Raw genomic sequence first — 25,817 nt, 5'->3', positions numbered from 1 at the left:
TCCTTCAAGCTCCTTGTCGCCAAACACAGGAGTCCCAGAATAGTGCCTAGCAGAGGGTTAAGCATTTTTCATGCGTAAATAATAGTAACCTATTATACTGTACTGTTTTCTTCTCAAATTACTTTTATTTTAATTAATATGAAATTCCCCTAACAGTCTCAACTAGAGAGTTAATGAAATGGAATCTGCACTTTCAAATGAATGTTTCACTGACTGTATTATATCTGTGTATTTTAAGACAGATCATTACAAATAATGCATTAAGAATTTAGTTTGTAAATGCAGCACAAAAGTAACATGTACATGAAAAACTAAGTTAACAATGATGTAATTATTATTTAATTTCATTGAAACTACCTGGAACTGCGAAGTAACCTATCAAATGTTGTGTTTGGGCTCTGTGTGACATCGCTAAAGACCTTTACTTCTGGCTGGAAAAATTTGTACTTTTTTGCTGCAGCAACACCCTCTTTCCTCATAGTTCCCTTCATTTTACTCTTTTTCCTGTTCTCTTTCTCTGCTTTCAAATCTACCTGGGGAAAATTTATTCTGTAACTGCATTGTACAGTCAAAATGAACATTCAACTTTCCTGATATATTTACAAATTCTACTATAATTGTATGCAGGGTGAATGAATTAGTTTAGCCTACAAAAATGAGATACTGGAATTGGGTCAACACAATATAAACAAGATACTTACAGTAGTTGTATCAAAATGGACACTATTCTGCAACTTTTTAGGCTTCCTTTTCTTTTTTGGGTTACATTTCTGGTCTGCTTTAAACTTCTTTATACTGTCAGCATTCAAAGCATTGAACAAATAAAAACTGGAGTTCAAGTCATCTTCAATTATAGCTGCTGGGAAACGCTTCCTCCTCTTCCGCCTTCGAACTGGTATGTAAGTTGATTTCACATACATCTTTGCCTCCTGGAAAGTAGTAAACATAAATATACATGGCTCCTGCACATATAAGAATAATGTCTAAGCAACATTTATTCCTTTTTTCTGTAATAAGAAGTGAATCAGTGTCTTACAGTTCATACTCCATCCAACCATGGCCCACTCCCACACTAACCTAGCCACCGCCTGGTTACTTTCCAAAAATTTTATTTCCATCTTCATTTTACCCTACTTTCCTAGGTCCCTTTCCAACATTAAAAAAAAGCCTGATTTACAATCATCCTCCCGACAAACTAAAGGCTCTGCCATTGCCATGCTGAACCACTACTTAACATAAGATATTCACCACTTGTTTTATTCTTCTATCTACAAGGCCCACCAGAGTGGTGGCGGTTATGTGTTTAAGAGGACTAAACTCATTGCTTATCAGTCTGTTGATTCACAGGAAAATGACGTTAAAAGGAGAATTCTCAGTTCCAAGGCCTGTACCCACATCATCAGACTGTGCAAATGAAATTCGCCTTCAAATAGGCTAAAGTTTCCCGATATACCAAAGCACTCACTACAGTATCAATGTTGCTCGAACAATCATGTGACATCTGAATTGCTCTGGTTAAAATTTAATAATTTTGAAAAACATGGGAGGAAATAGCACCAAATTCAATCATCTTACAAACTCTTATATTTAAACAGGTTTGGAATAAAAGTTTTCATACGCGTAATAGATTCTGTGTATAAACATTATGCTGCTTTTTAACTGAAGATAACATTCAAAAGCAAAAATTCTGTTCTTCAACATACATTACTTTTTTTTCTGAAACCAGATCAATATATTATTTGATTATGAGACACTAATGATTTACTAACTAGGTTTCAAATAAGAAATTCAGTCACTCCTTACAATTAGAATACCAGGTGAAAATGTTACTTGCTTCTAATCAGTTTTAGAACATGATTCAGATGAAAAAAGGAACAAAAATTTATCAAGAATGAAATGTCTAACAAATTAAAAACAGACTGTAATTTTTGCTGTAAGATTAAATTCCGGCAATAAGACCCGCAGTTGGAGATAGTAACAGATATCAGTAGATGGTGGGACACGCGCAAGTACATGAACTGGACTTAATCATGATTGCAATCTTTTATTTCTGTATTAGTTGCTTTTGCTACACACGACTTGTACCTTGGAATATATTGCAGTCCTCGTTTCATAGCTGCTCAAGCTTTGCACTACAGAAAGGTTGGAGGGGGAACAGTGATATCAGTCTGGCAGATAACTATGAAAGCAGGGATGGGAGCAGCAAGCAGACAACAAATTATGTCTTTCTTCAACCATGGGAATGCGTACCACATGCTTGTGCTTTTCAGGAACATGTACCACGTTTAACCTACAGTTTACCTGAACCCATTTGTAGTCAGAATTGAACAGACTTTCAAATTGCACAAATACTCAACAAGAGTATTCACTTCTGCAGGTGACAGTAAAAGCCTAGATAGAAGCCAGTGGTGCACTTATGTATTTCATGCTGCAGTGTTCTCAACACTCAGTGTGATGTACAACAGGAGCAAAATGGCCTGTCAGCTGTTGGTTCTATGCAGCCAATGAGAGAACAGTGGGCAGACGATATGTTTATAAGCAAGATACATTGTAACATTCTCAAATCAGTATAGAAGAGAAATGCAATACCGATTCGGATAATAACAGCTGTGTTCTCAGGTCCTACAGTAATCACAAACTCGAAATTAGTTAACATATTTGAAAAGAACAGCCAAATATTTTTTATAACGAAGATACAATTTTCTTAGCTGGGCAATGGGGATGATGATCATTAAAAATAACGATAGCACAAATGAAAGGGTCAGTAAGCGAAAACTGTAGAAAAGGAAATTGTCTGCATATTAATGTACACCATTTCTTTTCGTAAATTTTATATCTCCTTGTACTATCAAACTGTAGCCTATTAATAAATGGCATACATGTAGAACAGGTATAATATTAACCTTTTAGGCAGATACTTTATGTAAATAAAACAGTTTGGAATTCTGATTAGTCAGAATATGCCAAAAATAAATTTTTCACAAGAGGCCTCTTAGGGGAAGAGGGATTGGGAGTTGTCACATAATCAAGGTCGTCATACTCTTGGCTAATACAGTACAACTGGGTGTGAGAATGCAGACTATATGGACTAAAGAGCTAATTAGCTTGAATAGTCAAAATATGTACATAAAAATTTGAAGATGCACAACAGTGTGGAGGGATAAAAAAGCTGGATACAACTCGGGGACACAGTGCAGTGGGAGGTACTCCCCTCACAAACTACACCTTACACTAGACTTGAAGGTTCAATTAAATTTTGTCATAAAATACGCTTTGCCTCAGGCACTGCAGGAATTTGGTAGCTCCTAATCCATCATCTGCAAGTATCTGACAGTGATGTAGACAGGTTTATTGCTTGTCTCAGATTGGCTAGCAGGGCACATTCTGAGAGAATATCAACAATCTTGAGATGACTACCACAAATGCATTGAGATTGAGGAGTCCTCTTGACACAACAGGAACTCTTGAGTAAATTTGGTGTGACTGATATGCAGTCAGCACAGTACAAAGGCATCTCTCCAGGAGGCCTGGAGAAGCATGCCATGCCTTGGTGATCCCTTTGACTGCTCTCAGCTTGTTGAGGATCGTCGTTACCTGTCATTCCATATCCCATGTCTTCACAATCTGATGTAGTTGCAACTGTATGTCTGTGCCCAGAAATGAAGTTTATCTTCTGTGGTTGCTTCTTTAGCTAATTTGTCAACGAGTTCATTTGCCAGAATACCCACGTGGCTCTGTATAGGGGTGAATATATCTGTCTTTCCGGGGATGTGGCAGCCAACTAACAGGTCTCCGGTGTCAGTGAACAAAAGGTTTTTTGGAGTAGCACTGAAACTGGTCTTTTAAGCAGCTCGTGGAGTAACTACAAATATGAAATCCCTTGTGCCCAGAGTTTTACTGTACTGCAGAGCCCATTATATGGCAACCAATTCTACATGTACTTGACAGACAACACTTCTTATGTCCCTTGGGTGTGCAAAAGCAAAACTGATCCTGTCAATGACTTTCAATCCTTTTAGATAGACGTCTAATTTGGGTCGTCACCGAGAACTGAAGAGATGTCTGAGAAATAGTGCAATCAGCATTTTTCTTAGTGCCACAAGGGAGATCCATCCGAATCATAGGACTACCCCACAACACGGGGTGGGGGCACCCAGAGGGAGCTCGGTGAGCATAGACAAGAGGCAGCAGTTTGAGGTCCTGCATAGATCTTCCAATCGTACCCCAGCTGGTCAGCCCATCTTTGGGCAATTTGGAAAAAGTCTTAACTGTTGGTTGTTAAACATAAGACATATTACACAGATGGGTAGGCATCTGACAGACAGTGACCACATAGATCAAGAGTTCCTTGCATCTGACCCTCAGTGATGTGATACCAGCTTCCAACAGTAGGCTGTCGACAGGTCTCATATGGGACACCCAAGCTGCCAACCACACAACACTACTGCGGGCATGGTCTAACAAAACAAGCACAGTACTGATGGAGGTGCCGAACCGTAACAACAACCCATAGTCCAGATGGGATTAAATAAAATCTTTTAGGATTTGAGAGGAACGGTACAGTCTGTGCCCCAGGTGGTGTCACTGAGAAATCTGAGGGTAATCTGCCCTGATCTGGTTTACATATGGTAAACATGTTAACTTACCTATTAATAAAAGGTCTAAAAAGTTCGAAGTTTCAATGACTTGAATCAACTAGTTACCATGGTAAATCTCTGGATGTGAATGCACAGTCCTGAGTCAACTACAGTATATGATGCGAGTTTTCATGGGAGAAAACTGAAATCCATGATTCAGGATCCTAGTATGCACTTTTCGTATGATCCCCTAGATTGGCAATGGCTGTGCGGATGATGGAAAGCTGCAGCACAGGCAAGTCATTCATGACCCACGACAGTGATGCCATGAGTCCCACTGCAGTCACAAAATACCGCTGATTGCAATGGCAAAAACGGTTATGCTCAGAACCGATCCCTGAGGGACCCCAGTTTGGGCTGCTGTGGGTCAAACCTATCCAGACCGGAACAGAACAAAGGATAGGAAAATCTAAATAAAAATGGGTAAATAGCATTAGAAGCCCGCCCCCCCCCCCCCCCCCCACACACACACACTGTAGAGGATATGATGGCACCAGGTGGTATGAAACGCCTTCTGTACGTCAAAGACCTCCACAATTAGATGTTGGCAATGCACAGAATCACTGCACTCTGCAGATTCCAATGAATCAGATGGTCTGTGGAGAGCTGGAATGACAAAGTCATTTGATTTGGGGGAGGGGGGGGGGTGGGGGTGAAAAAGGATGTTTTATGCCGTCATTGCTAACACCAGTATTACAATAACATATTTCTTCATCAAAGTTGATATGTCAAATATCTATGTCACAGAAATTTGATGGTGTAATACAGAACTTCGTCAAATGTCACCTGTCGTCAAATAAATATGATCAAATCTACGACCTCGCAGTAGATTTGATCATAAAAGTTGCCTGTCTTCTGTTCACCGCAATGTGAAATGTTACAACTTGTAGCGCTAGCATCGTTGCAATGTCCTGTCACCAGTGGTTGTTAACATGGCTGTGAAGTTTAATTTGTGTGTGCCGTCAACTACAACATTAATGGAAATGTATGAAGCCGATGAGGCACTTTACACTACTCAGGATGCTCCACATTGTAAAGCACCTCATCAGCTTCATACATTTCTATTAATTTGGTAGTTGTGGGGGAAAATGGAATTATTACTTTGATCTATGATAAAAATAGTTCTTAATGCACATAAAGTGCACTGAACATTTATTTACTTTCAGATATTGGTCCTTTAGTGCTTTATAAATTGCTTCACACATTTAAGGTATTATTTTAGTTAATGTGCACTGGTATTCGAGTGCTGTACTGTAAGCTAGAGTAACTCCCTTGTTGCAAGAAATCTTAATCTTATTGTGAGTCTGTCTTCTGCAGGTATAGCAGTTCTTAAATGAGTATTGTGCTTTGTGATATGACGAGACACTTCACTTCACTGAGCGATTACTGAAATGCATGCTCATCCATTCTTAAGTAATTTATGTATGACTTATGTCCTCCACTAGAAGTTCACATAACAAATTTTTTTGAATGCTTTTATTGTTTCACCGTAAAACCCACAGCTTCACCCAGGTAGGTTTCTCCCCCCCCCCCCCCCCCCCACTTCTCTTCCAAATGCACACACAGTGCTATTGTGGTACATACAACCGCTGCGCAAAATAACAAGTTGTTGTCAGCCATCTTGAGCTTTGACAAAAAATATGCTGACAGTGTGATACCACTTTTTAGCACCACATCAAATATATTTGTCAAACAAATATGGCTAATATATGATCATATCTTTCACAAAGAAATATTGTAGTGTAATACCGGACTAAGAAGCTCACACACATGATTGTGGATTTTATTGGGTCCAGGGGCTGTGTCTTGACACGCTGATTAAGCATTGCAATACTCCAATTCATAAAATGGAACACTGTACGATTCAAAGCCTTGTGCATGGAAGGATAATATGTTTACCTCCATCAAACATTTCTGGGCTAGGAAATAAAGATAGTAGCTAATGCATGCGGACACTTTGTAAAGAGTGCTGCAAAATATTCAGCAATGACTGCGGATCAGTTCAAACATCACCAAAGAGAAGTCAGGAACTACTGTGCACACAAAAATAACTAGGATCATATGCACCCAAGTCAAAAATATAGAATACAAAGAGAGGAGTTAAAAAACTACTACATTCTTCACGGTAAATGATAACAGCCAAACAGTGGCAAGTGTTTGATATTATTTACCGTGAAGAATTTCAAGAGTTGCCGTTTCAGCCATGTTTAAAATCTTGAAACAACTACATGTCCATCCCAATCAATGTATGGGAACACAGCGAAACGGTGGACAGCTAACACTTAGGTGCAATGTGCACAAAGTGATGGGGAAGCGCCACGTAAATAGCCATGGCCAGAAAGGTAGTGCCCTATACGCAACCTAGTTAAAATGAACTCCTTCCAGCAGGGGTGTTGAGAGCACGTCCAAGCTGCTGGAAGAGGCTTAATAAACTGGAGCTTGTTCCCATGAAGGGAGGACCAATGGCAATGCCGAAGTGACACCACCACCTGACAGATGGCAACACAGAGATCATCGGAGGGAATATAGGGACAAATGGGCTGAAGTATGAGGACTGCAGCCTTGGCAGTAGCATCAGCAGCCTCGTTTCCTGGCAAGAGTGACATGACCAGGAACCCACATAAACATCACAGTGGGTCCATCACAAGTGACAAAGTGACAGTTTTCCCAGATCCACTGCACTAAGGGATGGATTGAGCAGTGTGCCAGAAGCCGATATTGAAAGACATGGGTGCCAATGACAAAAAGACACAGCTGAGCCCACGGTCAGTCCAAGAGCCATCAGTGTATACAAAGGTACTATTGCGAAGCTCCATGCGAAGGGCGTGAAACTGAAGGCAATAGACAGAGGCTGGAGTAGTGATGTTAGGAAACAAATGAAGGCCAAGGTTAATATGGGCCACTTCACAAAGCCAAGGTGGTGTAGGGTTCAACCCACTGGGAAAGGTGCAGGTAGTGTGAAGTTAAGCAGCCGTAGAAAGTGCCGAAAGCAGACTCCAGGAGGTTACAGAGAAGAGGGACATGCCTCATACTTGTGATCAAAGGAATCATCAAAGGAGGAGGCCTAGGATGGGTGGACACGCATGGCAGACAAACAGCAAGCATACCCGCTGAGGAGAAAGTCACAGCAGAAGGGCAGTGGTAGTTCAGCAGCTTTGACGGACAGGCTCTCGACTGGGCTAGTGTAAAAGGTGCCAGTGGCCAAATGGATACCACGATGGTGGATAGTGTTGGGACGGCATAAGAGGGCTGGATGTGCAGACGCAGACAAAGCACCCATAGTCTAGTTTCTAGTGGACAAGGGATCGGTACAAACAGAGGAGAGTGGTTCTGCCTGCACCCCAGGAAGTAACATTCAGGATACGTAGGACACTGAGGGACCGTGTACAGCGGGCTACCAGGTAAGGCACATGGAGGACCAAGAGTGTTTCCTATCGAGCATGAGCCCCAGGAATTTCATAGTTTCAATGAACGGAAGAGCAACAGTGTCAAGATGTAAAGAAGGTGAGAAAAACCAATTGCATAGCCAGAAATTCATACAGACAGTTAAAAACGAAAGCCATTGTTGATTCTCCATGAGTAAAGGTGACCGAGACATCGCTGAAGACGGCGCACAATGAAACTTCAGGATGAAGTGAGAGCATGATCTAACTACCTCACAGTAAAGACTGTATTGTAGCACTCCCGATTCTGAGAAAAGAAGGGTATCACCTGAGCCATCTCCACTCGTTTCTGATTAAGGCAGGCAGGGTGATAGTGGGAAGAGCTCAAAATTACCATAAATTGGTGGCCCAAGGTGTTGGAGATAGCAATAGGGTCCACAATGACATTGTCTGTAAATGTCAGGCTGGAAATTGGGGAATGGATCTTGTTCCCAGAGAGCCATCAGTGGTTGGCCCATACAACAGAGGAAGGGGTGGAACTGTTAAAAGAACTAGTAAATAAAATCAGCTAACTTTTTTGGTATCCCGAAGAATGTGACACTTTGCATGCATCTCCGTGCATGATTTGCGTCGCGGCATGCCCCAGACCACCACGGGACTGGAACACAGCTTGGTAAGGAGGAAGTGTGAGGAATGGAATGTTCTGTGGCAATAAGGATAACATTTGTAAGATAGTCCACTTGTTCATGACAACTTGGGAAATCTTGTTTTTTGAAGGTCGCCAAGGAGGATTAAAGCCGCCGGTCAGCCTTGGTAAGCTGCCATCTGGGTGTGCAAGCAGGTGGGGTAGGAGTCAGCAAATAGATAGCACATGGGAAATGGCCACTCGAGTAGGTGTCAGAAAGAATGCACCACTCGATATGATGGACAAGCTGGGCAGTGCAGAAGGATAGGGCCACATGGAAAAAGGTGTGCGAGGAGTTTGAAAGTAATGTGGATGCTCCTGTGTTAAGGCAGAAGATGTTACATTGATTAAGAAGGTCAGCCAAGAGGGCACACCTTTGCCAGGTTCTGGGAGAACCCCAAAAGAGAATGATGCACATTAAAGTCACAGATTAGAAAAAAATGGGTGAGGTAGCTGCCCATTAAACTGCAGGAAGTCTACCCTGGTTTCATCAAATGACAGTGAAATATAAATGGCACAAAAGGAAAAGGTCAAGTGAGGGAGGAAGAGGCAAACTGCAGCAGCTTGAAGACGGGTAGTCAGGGAGATGGGTTGATTATGATCATCATCTCAAATTAGCAGTACGACTCCCAATGAGACGGAATGCCGATACTATGGGGAAGGTCAAAACAGACCAGGAAGAAATTTGAAAGCTCAAAGTGGTCGTGAGGACGCAATTTTGTTTCCCGAAGGCAAAGTACAAGGAGACACTGCGATTCTAAAAGGAACTGTAAATCCTCTTCATGGGATCGAAGGCTGTGAATATTACACTGGAGGAGAGTCATGATGAGGAAAAAATGAAGGGGTGTCACCTCGGTGGCTGCCGAGTGACAACCTGCGAAGACTCTGCTGTCTTGTGCTGTCTGTCTGTGGAGCCCAAAGCAGAAAAACGGTTGATGGTGTGCACTGGCGACATGGACGCCGATCGGGTGAAGGTATCACACGGTGATGCCATCGAAGAGGATCTTCGAGTCAGTAAACGAGAAGACTGTTTGCCTTTGTTGCAATTCTTGGAGCCTTTCCAGTAAGCAGGGGATAATACAGGTGTTTGTTGACTGAAGGGACATAGTAAGTCTTCACAGAAGGAGTACTTCTGTCCTTTCCAGCCTGCTAGTTGTGTACCTGGTGGCTTTGCCCCTCGAGGTGAGAGTCTGATGGCCAGTTGCACAGCTGGACGAGGGGACGGTGATTCTACTATGACACTGATTTCACAACCTCAGAGCTGAAGTTCAGATCCAATGTGTGGGGCTACGTCCTTCACGGAGTGAGATGTAGCGAGAACAGTACTGTAGGAGTCAAGACGGTAGAACGCAGGGTTTGCAGCTAGCCAGTAACTTACGAGCAACCAGGTAAGGCACTTTTTCCTTTACCTAGATCTTCTGGACAAACCGTTCATCAAGATACATGGGACAATCTCGAGAGGATGCGGCGTCGCCACCATTGCAGTTGATACAACAGGGGGGAAGGAGGCAGACAATCGCCCTAGTACACATCCCCACAACAGGTTACACAGTTGGCTGGGTGTCAAGACATTCTAGTATAGTTGAAACAATGACACTGGTAGCAGTGCATCGGGTTCACAATGTAGAGCTGGACTGGGATAATTTCATAGCCTGCTTTGATCATAGGCGGAAGCACCACTCTATCAAACATGAGAAAAAGAGTGCGTGTGGGCACTAAGGAGGAATCTAACTTTTTCATCACCCGATGGTCAGCAATAACATCCTCATCAGATGATTGGATTTCAGCCTCTGCCAGACCATTGAGCAGCCTAGTGTAAATAACATCATGGGAAGAATTCAAAGTTGTATGGATATCAACACAAACAAGACAGCTGTGGAGAAGCGAGAGGGCAAGCAGTTGTTGAGCTTAAGAAACAGAAGTAGTCGGCGTAGTCCATACGAATTCAGGGGCTAGGAAAAAAATCTTTCCTTCATAGTCTCCGATGTTATCGAATTTAATTTATTTTAAAATGAAGGTTTAAGTAAGGAACATGTATTTTTTGTTCCATGCAACAACAAAAAAAAAAAAAAAAAAAAAAAAAAAAAAAAAAAAAAAAAAAAAAAAAAAAAAAAAAATTCTGCTCCGAGTTGCAGCCCTCCAAAGATGACACTGCGCATACCATTTTGAAGATGCAAACTTTGGAAAAAAAAATTTAAAATCTCTGTAACAGTTATATATTTTTGTTGCTTTTTTATTTGAAATATTATTGCTTTATGATTACAAAGAAATCTTAGATCAAGTTCTTTTACTATAGCATTCTGAACTTTTTTATAATTTATGGGAATTTTTTTTTAAATGCCAATCCATAAAATTTATTTTTTTCTGTTGATTAGTACCATATAGCTCTACATGCCCTGAAAAGGAGAGTTTCCACTTTTAGGTTGAACAGGTTTTATAAACAATTGAAATTTTTACCATACATAAAACCTGTTGTATGAACACAACAGGCTCATAAAAATTAAAAAACTAGCCTTACTTAACGTAATTTTAGTTTTGAAAGATGAGTAAGAGACTCATTTTTCAAGCATTTTAAATGGTTTCAAAATGTATCTGAAAGATCCAAAGACTTACATAAAGTTCACTACAATTTCGTTTAACTCTTAACTGGTGCCTATAATCTCTGCAATCCACCATTCACAGTCATATATACATGCCACAAACATCCCCCTCTCAGGTTGTAAATCTGAATATCATCCTGTTGCTTCTGAGGTATTGGCCGAACAAACAAAATTTCTTCTTTCTTGCTCTTTAAAGTGCGTGCAATGTGTGTTAACCCATCACTGAGTCCAAAAATGTGTCTTCTGAATTCCTTTCACAGGAATAGTTTGTTTGGACCATTCTTTTTTTCTGCTCACAGAATTCCTCGATTTCCTCTTTGGACAATAGAGTGAGGGCTGTGGATGTGTAAGATTTCACGACTCTCGTAAAATCCTCAGCATTCTGAATCACAGCTGTATCTGTTCTGGAAAAGTTAAGTTTTGTAGCATGGTGCTTCAGCAGGCTGCCTACACAATCACAAGGCCCCTTCCCGTTACCAGTAGCACTGTATACGCAGTCAGTTGGCACAAGCAACTTACTCAATTCAAACAGCTGGTAACGATTTTTAAACTGACTAGGAGCACCATCAGAAATAATAATGATCTTCTCTGCACCTGTTTGCAGAGGAAGAATTTTGCACATTGCTAGAAAAGCATGTACTGAGTCACGTCCTGTGTCATCACTTATTACTACAACACTTGTGATTTTGTTTCGAAAAAATGTCATTCTTGTAAAAATTGAAACCCTTGTGCTTCTCGTGGAGGAATTACAGACGAGTTCTCAGCAAAATCACAGTGAAGCACTGAACTTAGTTCTTCAGCTTGTACACACCCTTTCACTTCTGCGATGTGGTGGTGTTGCAATTTCTTCAGATGTTTGTGTGTTACTGCTTTAACTGACCATTTACCAAGTTCATCAATGAAACTATCAAAGGCAACAGTTTTCTTAATTAGTTCATCTTCCTCCCATGCCACGTATATAATTTCTGCAGGGTTATCTGCTATGTCTTCCGGGCCAAGTGCCTAAAGACAGTCCTTCCTTTCCAGGGCAGTCACCAGATTCTTGAAACAAACAAGTATCTCGCTTTGCGTCACAGACTACTAACAGCTTCAGACAACCAACCAAAGTGTCACATGTCACGTGCTTCAGTAAGTTTTTCCAAGTTACCACACAAAGTTAAAAATTCGTGTAGTACACACACAGACATCTCTAGGTGGGTGTGGAACTAGTGCATAAAATTTTAGTCTTCCAATAAGTAAAGTTGTATAGTTGCTCTTACAAATTGCAAAAGTTTCTTTAACACTGCAAGTTATGTACCTCTTCACTTTCACAACTTTATGACATTCAACTGTTACAGTTGTAGTGTCTTTTTTGTTGGCAGTATGGTGATAACAGTCCCATTTATCTTCCACATAAAATGACTGCACTATTTTAACTTTAGTTGCTTCTACAGGATGACCATAATAGGGATCTGGTCTTTCAAAGATTCCTTTTGCAGAGTTCACATTTCTTGATTTGTCTATGATGTACTTAAATACTAATATTCATGGTATATAGTTAAAAAATGATTTTTTTAAAATGTATCTGGAATAATAGTTAAAACTTGCACCTTTTCAACATAGGATGCACAATATTCAACAGCTGAATTGATATTTGTGAAAAATTCCTGCCAAGATGTGAAAGAGTGCTTTGGTTCATTTTCTTCTGAAGATGGAATTTCTACTGTGAAGACTGTAGCCAGTTTTGCTGAAGTGTATTCATCCACAACTTTAGTAATTTCTCTGTGCTTTGTTGATGCACAGATCTTATGACTCGACTTCACTGACCATGGTTTCATAACAGGACTAACACCTACCTCTGTAGTTTACTGGTTCAGGGTATTTAATTCTTCCTCTACAGAAGCAAAATCTGCATCATCTGCACCATGGGAGACTTCACCTTGTTCAGATACTATCATTGTTGTTATTCTGTCAAAACATTTGGGACACAAAAGTAGTCACTGGAAACACCATTTTGAAAGCGTCTTCAAATGAGAAAACTTATCACCACCTTTAACAAAATCTGCGTTTTTATTTGTCTTATATGTAACTCTTATGGATATGAAAATAGTCAGTACACTTCACTCTCCTGTGGCTCCAGTCAGAAGACATTTCGAACAGTCCTTTCCACAAAACACATTGCAACTTTGTCTACTGGCAAATTCCTCACGAAAACAGTACAGAAACCTGCAATGAACAACCATGACAAAAAAACTGACAAGAATTTACAACAAAGTGTAAGAAATATCTGGAACAATGAAAGTGAAAAGAAGTAACTGCAACAGAGACATTGGAAATGAGCATTGTAATAAAGAAATTAGTAAAAAACCTACTTCAGTGAAGACATACATTACCCTTGAAAGTTAAAAATTTTATTTTATTTTTTTAAATAAAACCTGCCCAACTTAGAAGTGGGTGCTCTCCTTTAAAGAGAATATAGTACTACATGCAACTAATCAACAGAAAAATCTAACCTTTCTAGATTGGCATTTTTGAGAATTTTTTTTTTTTTAATTACAAAAAATTCAAAAGCGATAGTAAAAGAACTTTGACAGATTATGTCCAAACAGAGGATACCATTGTAATCATAAAGCTATTACCTTTAAAATAAAAAAAAAAACTAACAAAATATCTACAACTGTTACATAGAAACGGATATTAAAATTTTTCCGAAATTGGCATCTTCAAAATGGTGTGTCCAGTGTCATATTTGGAGGCCGGTATTTTGGAGAAAAGAATGAAGTATTTGTTTCTTACTTACTCCTGGACTTTAACATATGCTACATTCAGTAACATCCAAGACTATGAAGGTAGCCCCCCTTGCCTGAAGATCCAGATTATGCCAGTCTCCAAAATCAAAGTGCCATTCCGTAAACTAAAGCAGGATTTCACAGGGTCGGCAGTACATGAAATCACGAGGAACTGTGGTGCAGGTGGAAGGGTCTTTGAACCTGTAGCCTCATTCAGTTTAGGTTTTGTGGATGTTGATTGTGAAGATGATTGGTTCTAGTTTGTCCGATGGCACGCTCCGTTCTACTGTGCACCCCCTTCACTGCCTTAGGTGACTGTTCACACCTCAGGTCACACCTCCCTGAACACTTGGCAGAGGGGCCAATCAGAAATTTGGGAAGGTAGCAGCACAGGCAATCATCCCTCCCTGGGTCTGGTCTTTATCAGGATGTGCACACGATCCTTATCTGTTGACCTGGGTCTGGGAATTACGTGTTACCCAGTGACCTGTTACGTGTCAGACACGTGGGTTGACCTTCAGGAGCCCACAGAGAGGAAGAAGAAAAAGAGGAGCGTCAAACGCCGAAGTGGAGGTCGGATAGGAGAAGGTAAACAAAGGAAAAGGGAACGAAAATAGTGATCATGTCAGCAACGGACAATGTGGAACATTCCCAGTAACACCCCCCACATGCTCCCCAAGGGAGGACGTAAAGAATAGCAAGAAGATAGACATGCAGCCCAGAAGGGAAAACATGCTGCGAAGGCTGGGGCCCCACGGTGGCCAAGCACGAACCTGCCAAAGAGTGGCGAGCCCCCTGGGGGACTGTGGATGGTGGCAAATGTTGCAGTTCCCAACGCTCCTGCTTTCTCTTCTTTAATAGAAAGCATGCCTTCACTTGAAGTCTCTTGAATGACATTAACTGGTCCACAGAGGGGTGGCATTTGTATCTAAGTGCCCTGAAACACTCTCAGATAGCTGCATCTATTGGGTTTCGAAAATTATAGTTTGCTGTCCTAAGTGAACAATGTGGTGCATGCAGCAAGGAGTTTGATCTCTGAGAATCTTGTCTCCTGAATTGCCATGCCAACTGTAGAGTAACTACTCACTCAGCCAGGTGGAGATGACAGTTCACTGAAGGGAAGTCAGATTGAGATCTAACAAAAGATTGAATGGGAAAAGAAGTATAAATTACTTTGCTGCTGAGTCACATTCCACCTGAATGTGCGATTCTTCATTAGAATTTGGGGCACAATCCTGCACAGCAGCCCGCCGCGCAGCAATGCTGGCCCACAGGCTTGACCAGCCCAGTCCACAGGCTGAACTACTCAGCTGTCGTGGCCATATTGCCAGCAGGTAGCACTTGGCTGCTCAGTCTACCACAGCCCACCAGACCGTATGGACTGGACAACGTATCAAACATACATCCCACACTGCAAACCGAACTCTACCACTCTAGATGTGCTGTTACCTCCTACCAATGAGGGTTTTCCCAACATACCTTCAACAGCACTTAACACAGTACTGATGAGGCCGAAGTATTTTTCTCTGTGAAAAGAATTTCATTTTACACAATGTATGTGAAATAAATGCTCAACAATATATTTGAAGTAATTTTTAGAAATGCTATTTGCTGCCAAAATGCACACATGCAATTGCTAACACATCTGATTAGATATGTTTGTTTACACTTTGAATATCTTCATTTTAAGGGTTGCATATCTATAGATTTCTCTGCCATTGCACAGACAAATTAGATTTTGACATATCCAGAACTGAACTGACAAGTACAATGAAATGTACTGACACTGGCAATATTATAACATACGCAAAAGCAGCACTGTTTCTTCTGTTCGGTCAAACAGATAAAAATAAGAAAAAACTTCTGAGAGTTGATGTGACTACATAAAGTAGGTACTGAACATCTAATTTTCTGAGAAGCATGCTGTCATGTCAAACCATTTTGTTTTGTGCTACAGAAAAATGGAGTGTGACATTACACCCGGTCCACAGTACTATTTCATGTCAATGGATTATTCAAATTAAGCATTTTCATGTAAAATGATTGTCACTACACTAACTGCCAACACACAGTAATCAACAACCGATTTAGAGAGGACATAAAATGTAACGTGAAAAAATATTACAATAACCTATTCCTTCATTCATTTTCTCTGATACTGGAGTTGCTATAAAGAAAAAGAAGAACATCAACATTGTCCAGGTCCAAAAGTGACCATTGTGTACTTAGAACGATACCTCGGACCATCATGCACTTAAAATGGAATCTGCAAAACTAAAATTTCTCTGATGCAAAGCTCAATGACTACACACAATTTTTCTGGAGATGATCTGCAACCAGAAAGATTTGTGCATTTTCATTCCAATACGACTCCACATTTTCAACCCATTTACAATTCTGGTTTAAGTACCTATGTGACTAATCTGTGGAAGTCTGACTGTCCAATATCTGCCCACAAAGCGAACATCTGTACCTTTGTTCATGGCAGTAAAACAAAGACTTAATATACCATTAGGCAAGTCAGTTGAATGAAAATTGCTAGTGACAAAAAATCAAATGTCCCATTGTTAAAAAGACTTCAATCATTTCCCAGCATTTCAGAACTTCGCAAATGTTGCTCTCAGATTCTACCTTGACAGCCTGACAAGTAGTTTACATATATTTGGCTATTCATTAGATGAGATTATAAATAAGATGACAGTCTTTCCTGCAGCCAAAATTAGTTTTGTTTAGTAGATGGAACTTTACGAGGCAGTGTCCTTTTGTGCCTGGTCACTCCAAATAATTGATGTAGTAGTTAAGGAATTGTATGCTTTACCTCTCCCACGACTTTCACACCTCTGAAATTCCGACATTTTTGGAAAGCGAAATGGTGCCCACAGGAAATTAGTTAGCTCTTCGTGCCTTTTCCTCTACATATTTTTTCAGGTGGATATACAAGATTTATTTCGGAGGTTTCACCATTCTGGGATTGTTTAAGCAGGGTGTATAAGCGGACAAGAAAAAAATTCCCAGATTTCCTGGTTAAAAATACACTTTCTCCCAGATGGAAACACTTTTTCCGAATTGTTAAGTGACAGTACATTTTTCCTCGGAACTGTAAAACTTATAAATCCTTTTGAATGATAATGTTTTTATATACGGGCATAGAATTTCCCGGCACTTTAGAAAACGAAACTCAGGGAAGAAAACCCCTCTGGAAAGATTTTAGATGTGCAGCAACATGTATGCTGCATATTTTCGTATTACGAAAGTATACATTTCGAATTACACCAAACACTGCATGTTACTTTCCGAATCATTGTAATCTGAGATTGCAATGCGCTTTTGTAAGCCAGTCATAGCTCATGTCACGTGATCTCGCCAGCCAATGACAGCGGATATTCAGACCCCAGGACACGTGCTGTCAACTAACAGCAACATAGCTTAACTAGCGCCAATACACAAACACAGGAAAAGTTAAGGTTTTAAATTAATATACATGTTGTTGCTACAAGGAAAGTAAAGCTTTCACATATAATATTGGTCTCTAAGGTTAATAAGCTGCAAGAGAAGCTAAGCTTTCACATATAATGTTGATATTTTTTTGCACGTGTTACACTTTTAAGATAGATCACACAAATGTGCCAGGAAAATTTTTTAGAAGAGTCCAGTTACTTGTCCTCACAGTTTTACACAAATAAATTAGCTACCACAGAGGAGGGATAGCTTCCCGTAGCACTACATCAATTTGCTCATAATAACAACATAAATGTCTGATCATCTGGGCTCAAAATACTTCTAAATGGCTTGTCATCAAACACTCTGTGATTTAAGAAATTCATCATACATTCTCGCACATAGTTCAACTTGTGTAAAAGGAAATTTACTTTGACAGTAACGCTTTTCAAACCACCATTCCCAATATTTTCCTGCGACCTGTTAGAAATAGGTTCGTTTTAGCAGTTACCAGAGAGCGCCAGATAACAGGCGCCACCGCGCTTTGGCAGCTACAATGACGCAGGAAGCCCGTATGTTCGTACTTGTAAAACATTAAAAGATCTTACATTATGTCATAAGAGAAACAAGACATCAGAGGATACTCCAAGAGCATCGGAATTTCCTGAACCATACTAAAATGGCACATTTAAAGTGCATACTTAAAGAGCACATTTGTGTATCCAGATTCCCAATGAAGTTGGCCTCCACCTGATATTAAGCTTTCCAGTGTGGGTTTTGGGATGTAAAATTTCTTTGAGTACCAGTACTGTATTAACTCATTATTGATTCTTTATTATGGCATAATGCCACATGTGCTGTAAGATGAAAATGTGCACTTGAAATGCAGCAAGCAGTTGAAATAAGCCAATAGTGTGGAACTAAACACTTCATTTCAAACACATTGGCTGCTTTGTTCTAGAAGGTGATTAATGCACGACTGTCAGAAAAGTGGAAACAAAATAAAATCTGAAATGAACAACATATGTTAGCCTTCCATAATTATGTGAATGTATTTTAATTCACTTGATAGCTCCCGGCCACAGAAATCTGTTTTGTTTTCATTTGACGTAAGAGCAGTGAATTCAGAGGAAACAGAAAAATCACTAAATGTAAACACGGGTTATGTTGAGGCTACACACTTCCCCACTATAACTCAGACTGCTCTGCACATCATCCTCAGATCTACGATATTTCCGAACCGGGTAATACCGAGATAGTGCAAAGCCAATCAACAACATAATCAGACAGCGATTGGCGTTAACTCATTTGGCTTTACTCCGCTCAGCACATATAGCCCGGTCCCCTTCTGCCTGCGGGAAAGTTTATTTCTAGATGCGACGAGGATTCCCCTGACAGACATCATGTACACTATGCACGCATTCAAAAATCAACTTGTGATTCATTCAGAAATCAACTTAGAGTGTGTTCAATCAACAGGGATGCGTTTTAAAATCTTATGAGTAATCGATAGACCATCGTGCACTGGATGCTAGGTGCTTTGTGAAAAAAGTTTATTATTTCCCCCCCTCAAAAAGATGAATTTGGCGACCCCCCCCCCCCCCAATTCTTGCCCGGGTCAGATACCTTGGTTTGTCCCCCACCCTCATAGATCCGGGCCTGCTGTGCATGCGCGAGTCTGGCAGCTTGGGCGCAGCAGTAAATTTTTCCTGGTTGCATCTAGCTGCGACTGCTTACACAGCCAACATCAGAGGATACTCCAAGAGCATCGGAATTTATGTAGCCAGAAGGGGGAGAAGGTACAAGTCATATGCCACTCAACTGCGCATGCGCATTAGCCCACTCGTAACTGCTAAAACAAATCTAATGTAAACAGTTGTGACATCACGCTCATTGGAGGCAATTTGTTGTTATGAAGCATTGCATAGACCTCCTAAAGCCTTTAACACATTTTGCTGTTGGCAAACAGCTTGTATGAGCACAGTGTTTTGTTGTTGTATATGGCACATTTCCTATGCGATTTATGTTTTATTTTAATATTTTTTTCTCGTTCTATTGTTGCAGTATTTTTCTTCAGTAGCAGGATACAGTAATATCCTTTGTTAGAGTATCGGTTCTTACCAGTCAAAAATTACAAAAATGTAACTGAAAAGTAAAACAACGAAAAATTCCCAGGATTCTAAAAAATTCCCGGGTTTTTCCCGATTTTCTCCCGGGTGAAAAAATTCCCGGGTTTTTCCCGGTTCGTATACACCCTGTTTAAGTGTTTCAGGAGCATCATCTTCCATGGCAACAGGAGAGCAAAGCAGGTAATTTTTTCCCATTTCCAGTTCTTTTGAAGTCTTCTTGAAGGGATGTGAGAATCTCTACTTTACAACTCTTGGAATAATTTGTGTGTTAATATATACATTATCAGTTTATTATAAAAATACCACAGCGTACATATCGTCAGAACAGAAATCAGTCAGTCCAATGTGGTGTCAATTCCTTCTATTCCCTCTCTGTTTTTCATTTCTCAAAGAGCATTATTACACAGTACAGAATACTGCCTCCTGATCAATTCAAACATGGCTATTCGAGGGTTCCAGCAAGTATCGTCTGACTGCTCCAGTGTTCTCTCTAGGCTATGACAGGGTGTATACATGGACGCGGGAAAAAAATTCCTGGATTTTTCCTGTAATTCTCGGTTAAAATTAAATTTCCTCCCTGGTGAAAATACACTTTTTCCGTGTTAAGTGAGAGTATACTTTTCCTCGGAACTGTAAAACTTATGTCTTTTGAATGGTTATGGTTTTATACACGGGCATAGAATTTCCCGGCAGTTTAGAAAACAAAACTCAGGGAACCAAACACGTTTTGGGAAGATGTCTGACGTGCAGCAACTTGTACACTGCATATTTTCATATTACGAAAATATAAATTCGAATTCCACCAAACACCGCATGTTACTTTCCGAAGCATTGAAATATTGATTGCGATGCACATTTGTAAGCCAGTCATAGCTCACATCACATGATGTCGCCAGCCGATGACAGGATATTCAGAAAATAGGACGCGTGATGTAGTCGGCCAAAAGCAAGATCACTGTTAGGTAACGTGAACACACAAATTGGGAAAGTTAATGGTTTAAATTAATATACATAGTGTTGCTACAAGAAAAGAAAAGCTTTCACATATAATATTGCCCCTTTTTGCGTGTGTTACACTTTAAGATACATCACACAAATGTGCCAGTAAAATGTTTAAGAACAAAATAAATGTTAGATCTTCTGGGCTCGAAATTTTTCTAAATCATCATACTCAAAGAGTTGATTTTTAAACGAAGAGTCAAAAGCTCTGGGATTTATGAAATTCATCGTACATTCTCGCACATAGTACATATTGCGTAAAAGGAAATTTACTTTGAAAGTAACGCTTTTCAAACCACCATTCCAATATTTTCCCGCGACCTGTTAGAAATAGGTTCGTTTCAGCACTTGCCAGAGGGCGCCTGATAACAAGCGTCTTACATAATGTCATAAAAGAAACAAGACAGAGGCTACTCTAAGAGCACAGGTATTTCGTGAACCGTACTAAAATGCGTAATTCGGCTTAAAGTGCACATTCGTATGTCCAGATACGGATGTAAATATTCTTGGGGTACCAGTACTGTATTATCTCATGTATGGTTCTTTATTATGGCATAATGCCATACGTCCTAGGAGACAAAAACATGCACCTGAAATGCAGCGTAAACAGTTGAAACCAGCCAATAGTGTGGAATTAAACACTCCGTTTCAAATAAATTGGCTGGTTCAGCGGAAAAGATTAATAAAAACCAAATTTCTTTAGCAAATCGACGAAAATAACTTCATTGTTCTGCAATGCGACTAGACTAATGCTTGAGTCAGAATGGGGAAATAAAATCAAATCTGAAACTAATAACACATTTTAGCCTTCCGCAATTACGTAATTCACTTCAGAAATCGCTCAGAAATCAGTTTTGTTTTCATTAGACGTAAGAGCAATAAACGAAAAGGAAACAGCAAAATCACTAAATGTAAACACGCGTCACATGAGACTACCCACTTTCCCATTACAACTTAAGATTGCTCTGTAGATCTGTACCGGATCTACAATATTTCCGAACCGGGGCAATACTAGATAGTGGCGCTCACCCCCTCCCTCGAGCTTTTGAGGTAGGACACAAAAAATTTAAAAAATGACCATTTTGTAGCGCACTTCTTTCTGAAGAGCCTGATACATAAAGCATATGTGTTTGAGGAAATGTAAGAAGCCGGCCAGGGTGGCCGAGCGGTTCTAGGCGCTACAGCCTGGAACCGCGCGACCGCTACGGTCGCAGGTTCGAATCGTGCCTCGGGCATGGATGTGTGTGCTGTCATTAGTTAGGTTTACGTCGTTCTAAGTTCTAGGGGACTGATGACCTAAGAACTTAAGTCCCATAGTGCTCTGAGCCATTTGAACCATTTGAAATGTAAGACATATTGTTTAGTGTTATGGGTGCCATCAAACTATATTCAGGACAGTGGTACTTAAAATTTCCTGTGGTGCCTTTCCTGCTCCCGATCGGCCGCGTCGACAACCTGCCCTGTTTAAAAAAACTCACAATAAATACTGGATGGGATTATTCGTAACAGGGAGAACAGTAACTCTTCAGAAAATTTGCACTCTTTATTGCCTGTTAGCTAATAACTTTATGTTTTGTGGGACATAAAATTAAATATAGGATACAAAAAACCAGTAAAGACAATAGACAAGCAAGATAGTACACATTTCTTCAGTCCTTAAGTCCTTGCATTGTTTTTCTCACTAACCTTAGTACAGCTTTACATGACGTGCTTTCCTTTTCGGTAAGAATCTATTAGCTCATCAAAGTTCGTCAAACGTTTTGCTAAATGAAAAAACCAAATCTATTAGCTCATCAAAGTTTGTCGAACATTTTGCTACATGACGAATAGAACCCAAGACTGGTGTGCTTTCTCAATCTGATTACGTGTATTTTGTCACGAAATAACAGCAGTTTTAACACACACCGAATAAACGACACTGTTTTGGCACAAATAGTCATTTTTATAACATGACAGAATATAATCACGAAGTACCAATATCAAATGCCCATTAGGCCTACCACAAGCAAAACGTTTCACGTTAAGTAATAGTTTCACATTTCATTCATACGCTCTAGCTTCTGAAGAAGTAGTACGAAATTTTTATAAATTTGGAGTCTTCATATTCTTCCATAATTTGTGTGATGTCCCCGTTTCTTCTCCTTCCTCGTTCTAACAAACAATCTTGTCATCACTAATTCTGTAACTATTCCTGCCATGGTTAAAACTTATTCTCCGATTGACTTGACTAACCCTGCCACAATCACCGTTTTAGCTACGGTATCCCACTTTTTTCCTCCAGTTAGGCGTAATTAGGTGTTCGTACAATGCATTTTCCGCACTGCTCCCACAACAGAACTTCAGCGGCTGCTAGCCTGGGACTGTACAACTGGCCCTTACCAGTGTACCGTTCTAGCAAAGAAGCGGGAGAAGGTACTACTCATACGCAACTCAACTGCGCATGCGCAAGAGCTCGCTCGCAACTGCTCAAATGAATCTACTGTAAGCAGTTGTGACGTCAGGCTCATCGGAGGCAACTTGCTGTTATGAAGCATTGCATAGTCTTCCTAAATCCGTTGACACATTTTGCTGTTGGCAGACGCTTTTGTGAGCACTGTGTTTTGTTGCTGTATATGGCGCATTTCCTTGGCAACTTAGTTTTATTTTCGTTTCTTTTTCTCTCTTTCAAGTTTTATTGCTGCAGTATTATTCTGCAGTAGCGAAATACAGTAATATCCTTTGTTAGAGTATTGGTTCTTACCGGTCAATGTTACAAAAATTTAACTGAAAACTAAAACAATGAAAAATTCCCGGAATTCTAAAAAATCCCGGGTTTTTCCCGGATGAAAAAATTCCCAGGTTTTTCCCGGGTCATATACACCCTTTATGAACAAGGCCACTTTGCTTTACAAATGTCACACATTCCTTCACTGAAGTCAGAACAAAATAGTTGTGAGCAATTGGACGAGATATATGGAGTATTAAATACATTTCTTAGTATTCTGTTCAGAATGTGACAGGAACAAATCAGTGTAGAATATCTACAAAGGGCGGCAGCAGTAATGTTGGCACCTTAGTCATAAAACGTACATCTTTGACAAGACTTTTCTCATGAATACCAAGGGAGATAAATCTTCCAACAATTCCTCTCTGATATTTTGAAGTGTTTTAGGCTCATCTGGAAAGGGGGTCATAAACAAGAAGTGTGATGTGAGGTCACAGTTAACAAAATAAGAAACCGTACATGTAAGGTAACGATCTCTCCTTGTGAGATTGTCCACATATCTGTGGTCATTGAGCATTCACCTTCATTCACATAAAAAATTACTTCAGGTATAATTTCCTTACTAAGGTTTTTTGCGTCTTTTGTGATGTGTTGTGAGAGAGTAGTGGGATGCGGCCTAGAGGGTTCTGCATACAATTTTTCCTTAAGTCACTGCAGTGTCTACTAATCTGAGCCACAACCAAAAATCCTTCACTTCTAATAGCTTCTCGTGGACACACAACCATGCATTTGCCAGTAAATTTGCCCTGAGCACAACTGGGAAGGCATTTTTGGTCAACACATGCCACATGTGTGTTAGACACACACAAATGGTGAGAAATACGCAAAGTGTCACATGACCCTTTACCGTGCAAGTAAAGTGCATTGCACTCCACACAACAATGACAGGCAGCACTGTTGCCATCACCATCTCCTACAAGCTTAAACACTGGCCAAATTGAACTTTTGAGATCTGGGCCAGGCTCGATGATTCTGTACTCACCAGTCATTTAGTTTTCGCTTTATTTTCTGTTTTCTTAATGTATTTTTCTTTCTTTTTGAACGACTTTCCGCATTCATCTTCAATACGGTAAGAAAACCACAAAAGACTATTATACTATCAATTATTTGATCAATAACAACACAAAGTATCTTTGCACAATGATCTCCTAGAATTTATAAACAATTCATGCCTCTTAATATGTCTCTATCATAATATGTTTGCTACTAATTGTGTTGGAGCAGCTGTATTACAAAGCATCTTTTTTACTAGTATGAAGATGTCACAATGTTTTACAACTACCACCATCCCACTTCGAAAAATTATAAAAGCTTAGACCACATGCGTGGAAACAGCAAACACAGTTACTGTCATTAGGGAAGACAATAAAGTAGCCAATGTGAGAAAAAACAGGAACGAAGTAAGAAGCAGTATGTTGCAAAATAGAGAATGATAGTTTTTTCTACAAGTGATTCTGCAAAGATTAATGAAATGAAATGTCGCGTGGCTAGGGTCTCCCACGGGTAGACCAGTTGCCTGGTGCCAGTCTTTTTAAGTGATGACACTTCGGCAACTCGCATGTCAATGGGGATAAGATGATGAAGACAACACAACACCCAGTCCCTGAGCGTAGAAAGTCCCTGACCCAGCTAGGAATTGAACCTGGGCCCCTTGGCGTGGCATTCCGCTGTGCTGACCACTCAGCTATAGAGACGGATGCAAAGATGAATAAGAGAGACATATCCCCTACATTAAGCTCAAGGTGACACTCCAAGATTTCTACATGTACATCTATACTCTGCAAACCAACGTGAGGTAAATGGCTAAGGGTACGTCCCATTGCACCAGTTTTCAGACATAACACACATTTGTAGGTAGGAACACAAACATCACAATAAACTGAGAAAGGAAGATAACCTGTCTGATAATCTAGATTGCATGTGAAATAATACGAATATATACATGGGGGAAACAGCCTCAGAAAAAGATTAACTGGCTTATTTCAGTACAAAACAGTGCACCAAAGTTGTATAAATTGAAACCTTAAAGTCTTTGGACCTTTCACATACATCTTGGAATCATTTAAAACGCTTGAAGAAATGTGTCTTGCTCATCTTTCAAAACTAAAATTATGTTAAATAAGCCTAGTTTTTTTATTTTTATGAGCCTATTATGTGATAATGTGGTAATAAAACATGTTTTACATAAGGCAAAAATTTTATAAAACCTGTTCAACCTCAAAATAGCTCTCCTTTTCAGGGAATGTGAAACTACATGGTACTAATCAACAGAAAAAAATCAAAATTTTATGGATTGGCATTTAAAACATTTTTCAATAAATTATAAAAAAGGTCAGAACACTATAGTAAAAGAACTTTTGACAGGTAAGCCCAAATGGAGGATTTCTTTGTAATCATAAAGCAAATCTTTCGAA

At 39.9% G+C, this 25,817-nt stretch overlaps 1 protein-coding gene across 6 annotated transcripts in view; it reads right to left on the bottom strand.

Annotated features, from left to right (window-relative positions):
- Positions 1-25,817, bottom strand: part of LOC124612273 — a 136,176-nt gene that overhangs the window by 103,642 nt on the left and 6,717 nt on the right. For 4 of the 6 annotated variants that reach the window (XM_047140371.1, XM_047140372.1, XM_047140374.1 and 1 more), the window contains 2 exons: positions 702-929; positions 358-533 (listed from right to left, as the gene is read on the bottom strand). In XM_047140371.1, coding sequence (XP_046996327.1) covers positions 358-533; positions 702-920 — 395 coding nt within the window. In that variant the 5' untranslated portion in view covers positions 921-929. Of the gene's footprint in view, positions 1-357; positions 534-701; positions 930-25,817 lie in introns of those variants that run through there. The other 2 variants (XM_047140375.1, XM_047140376.1) reach the window with 2 other exon arrangements.

The sequence above is a fragment of the Schistocerca americana genome, chromosome 4 (genome assembly GCF_021461395.2).
Source record: "Schistocerca americana isolate TAMUIC-IGC-003095 chromosome 4, iqSchAmer2.1, whole genome shotgun sequence".
In the NCBI taxonomy this organism is placed as follows: domain Eukaryota; kingdom Metazoa; phylum Arthropoda; class Insecta; order Orthoptera; family Acrididae; genus Schistocerca; species Schistocerca americana.
This window is presented reverse-complemented; position numbering and strand designations above follow the sequence as displayed.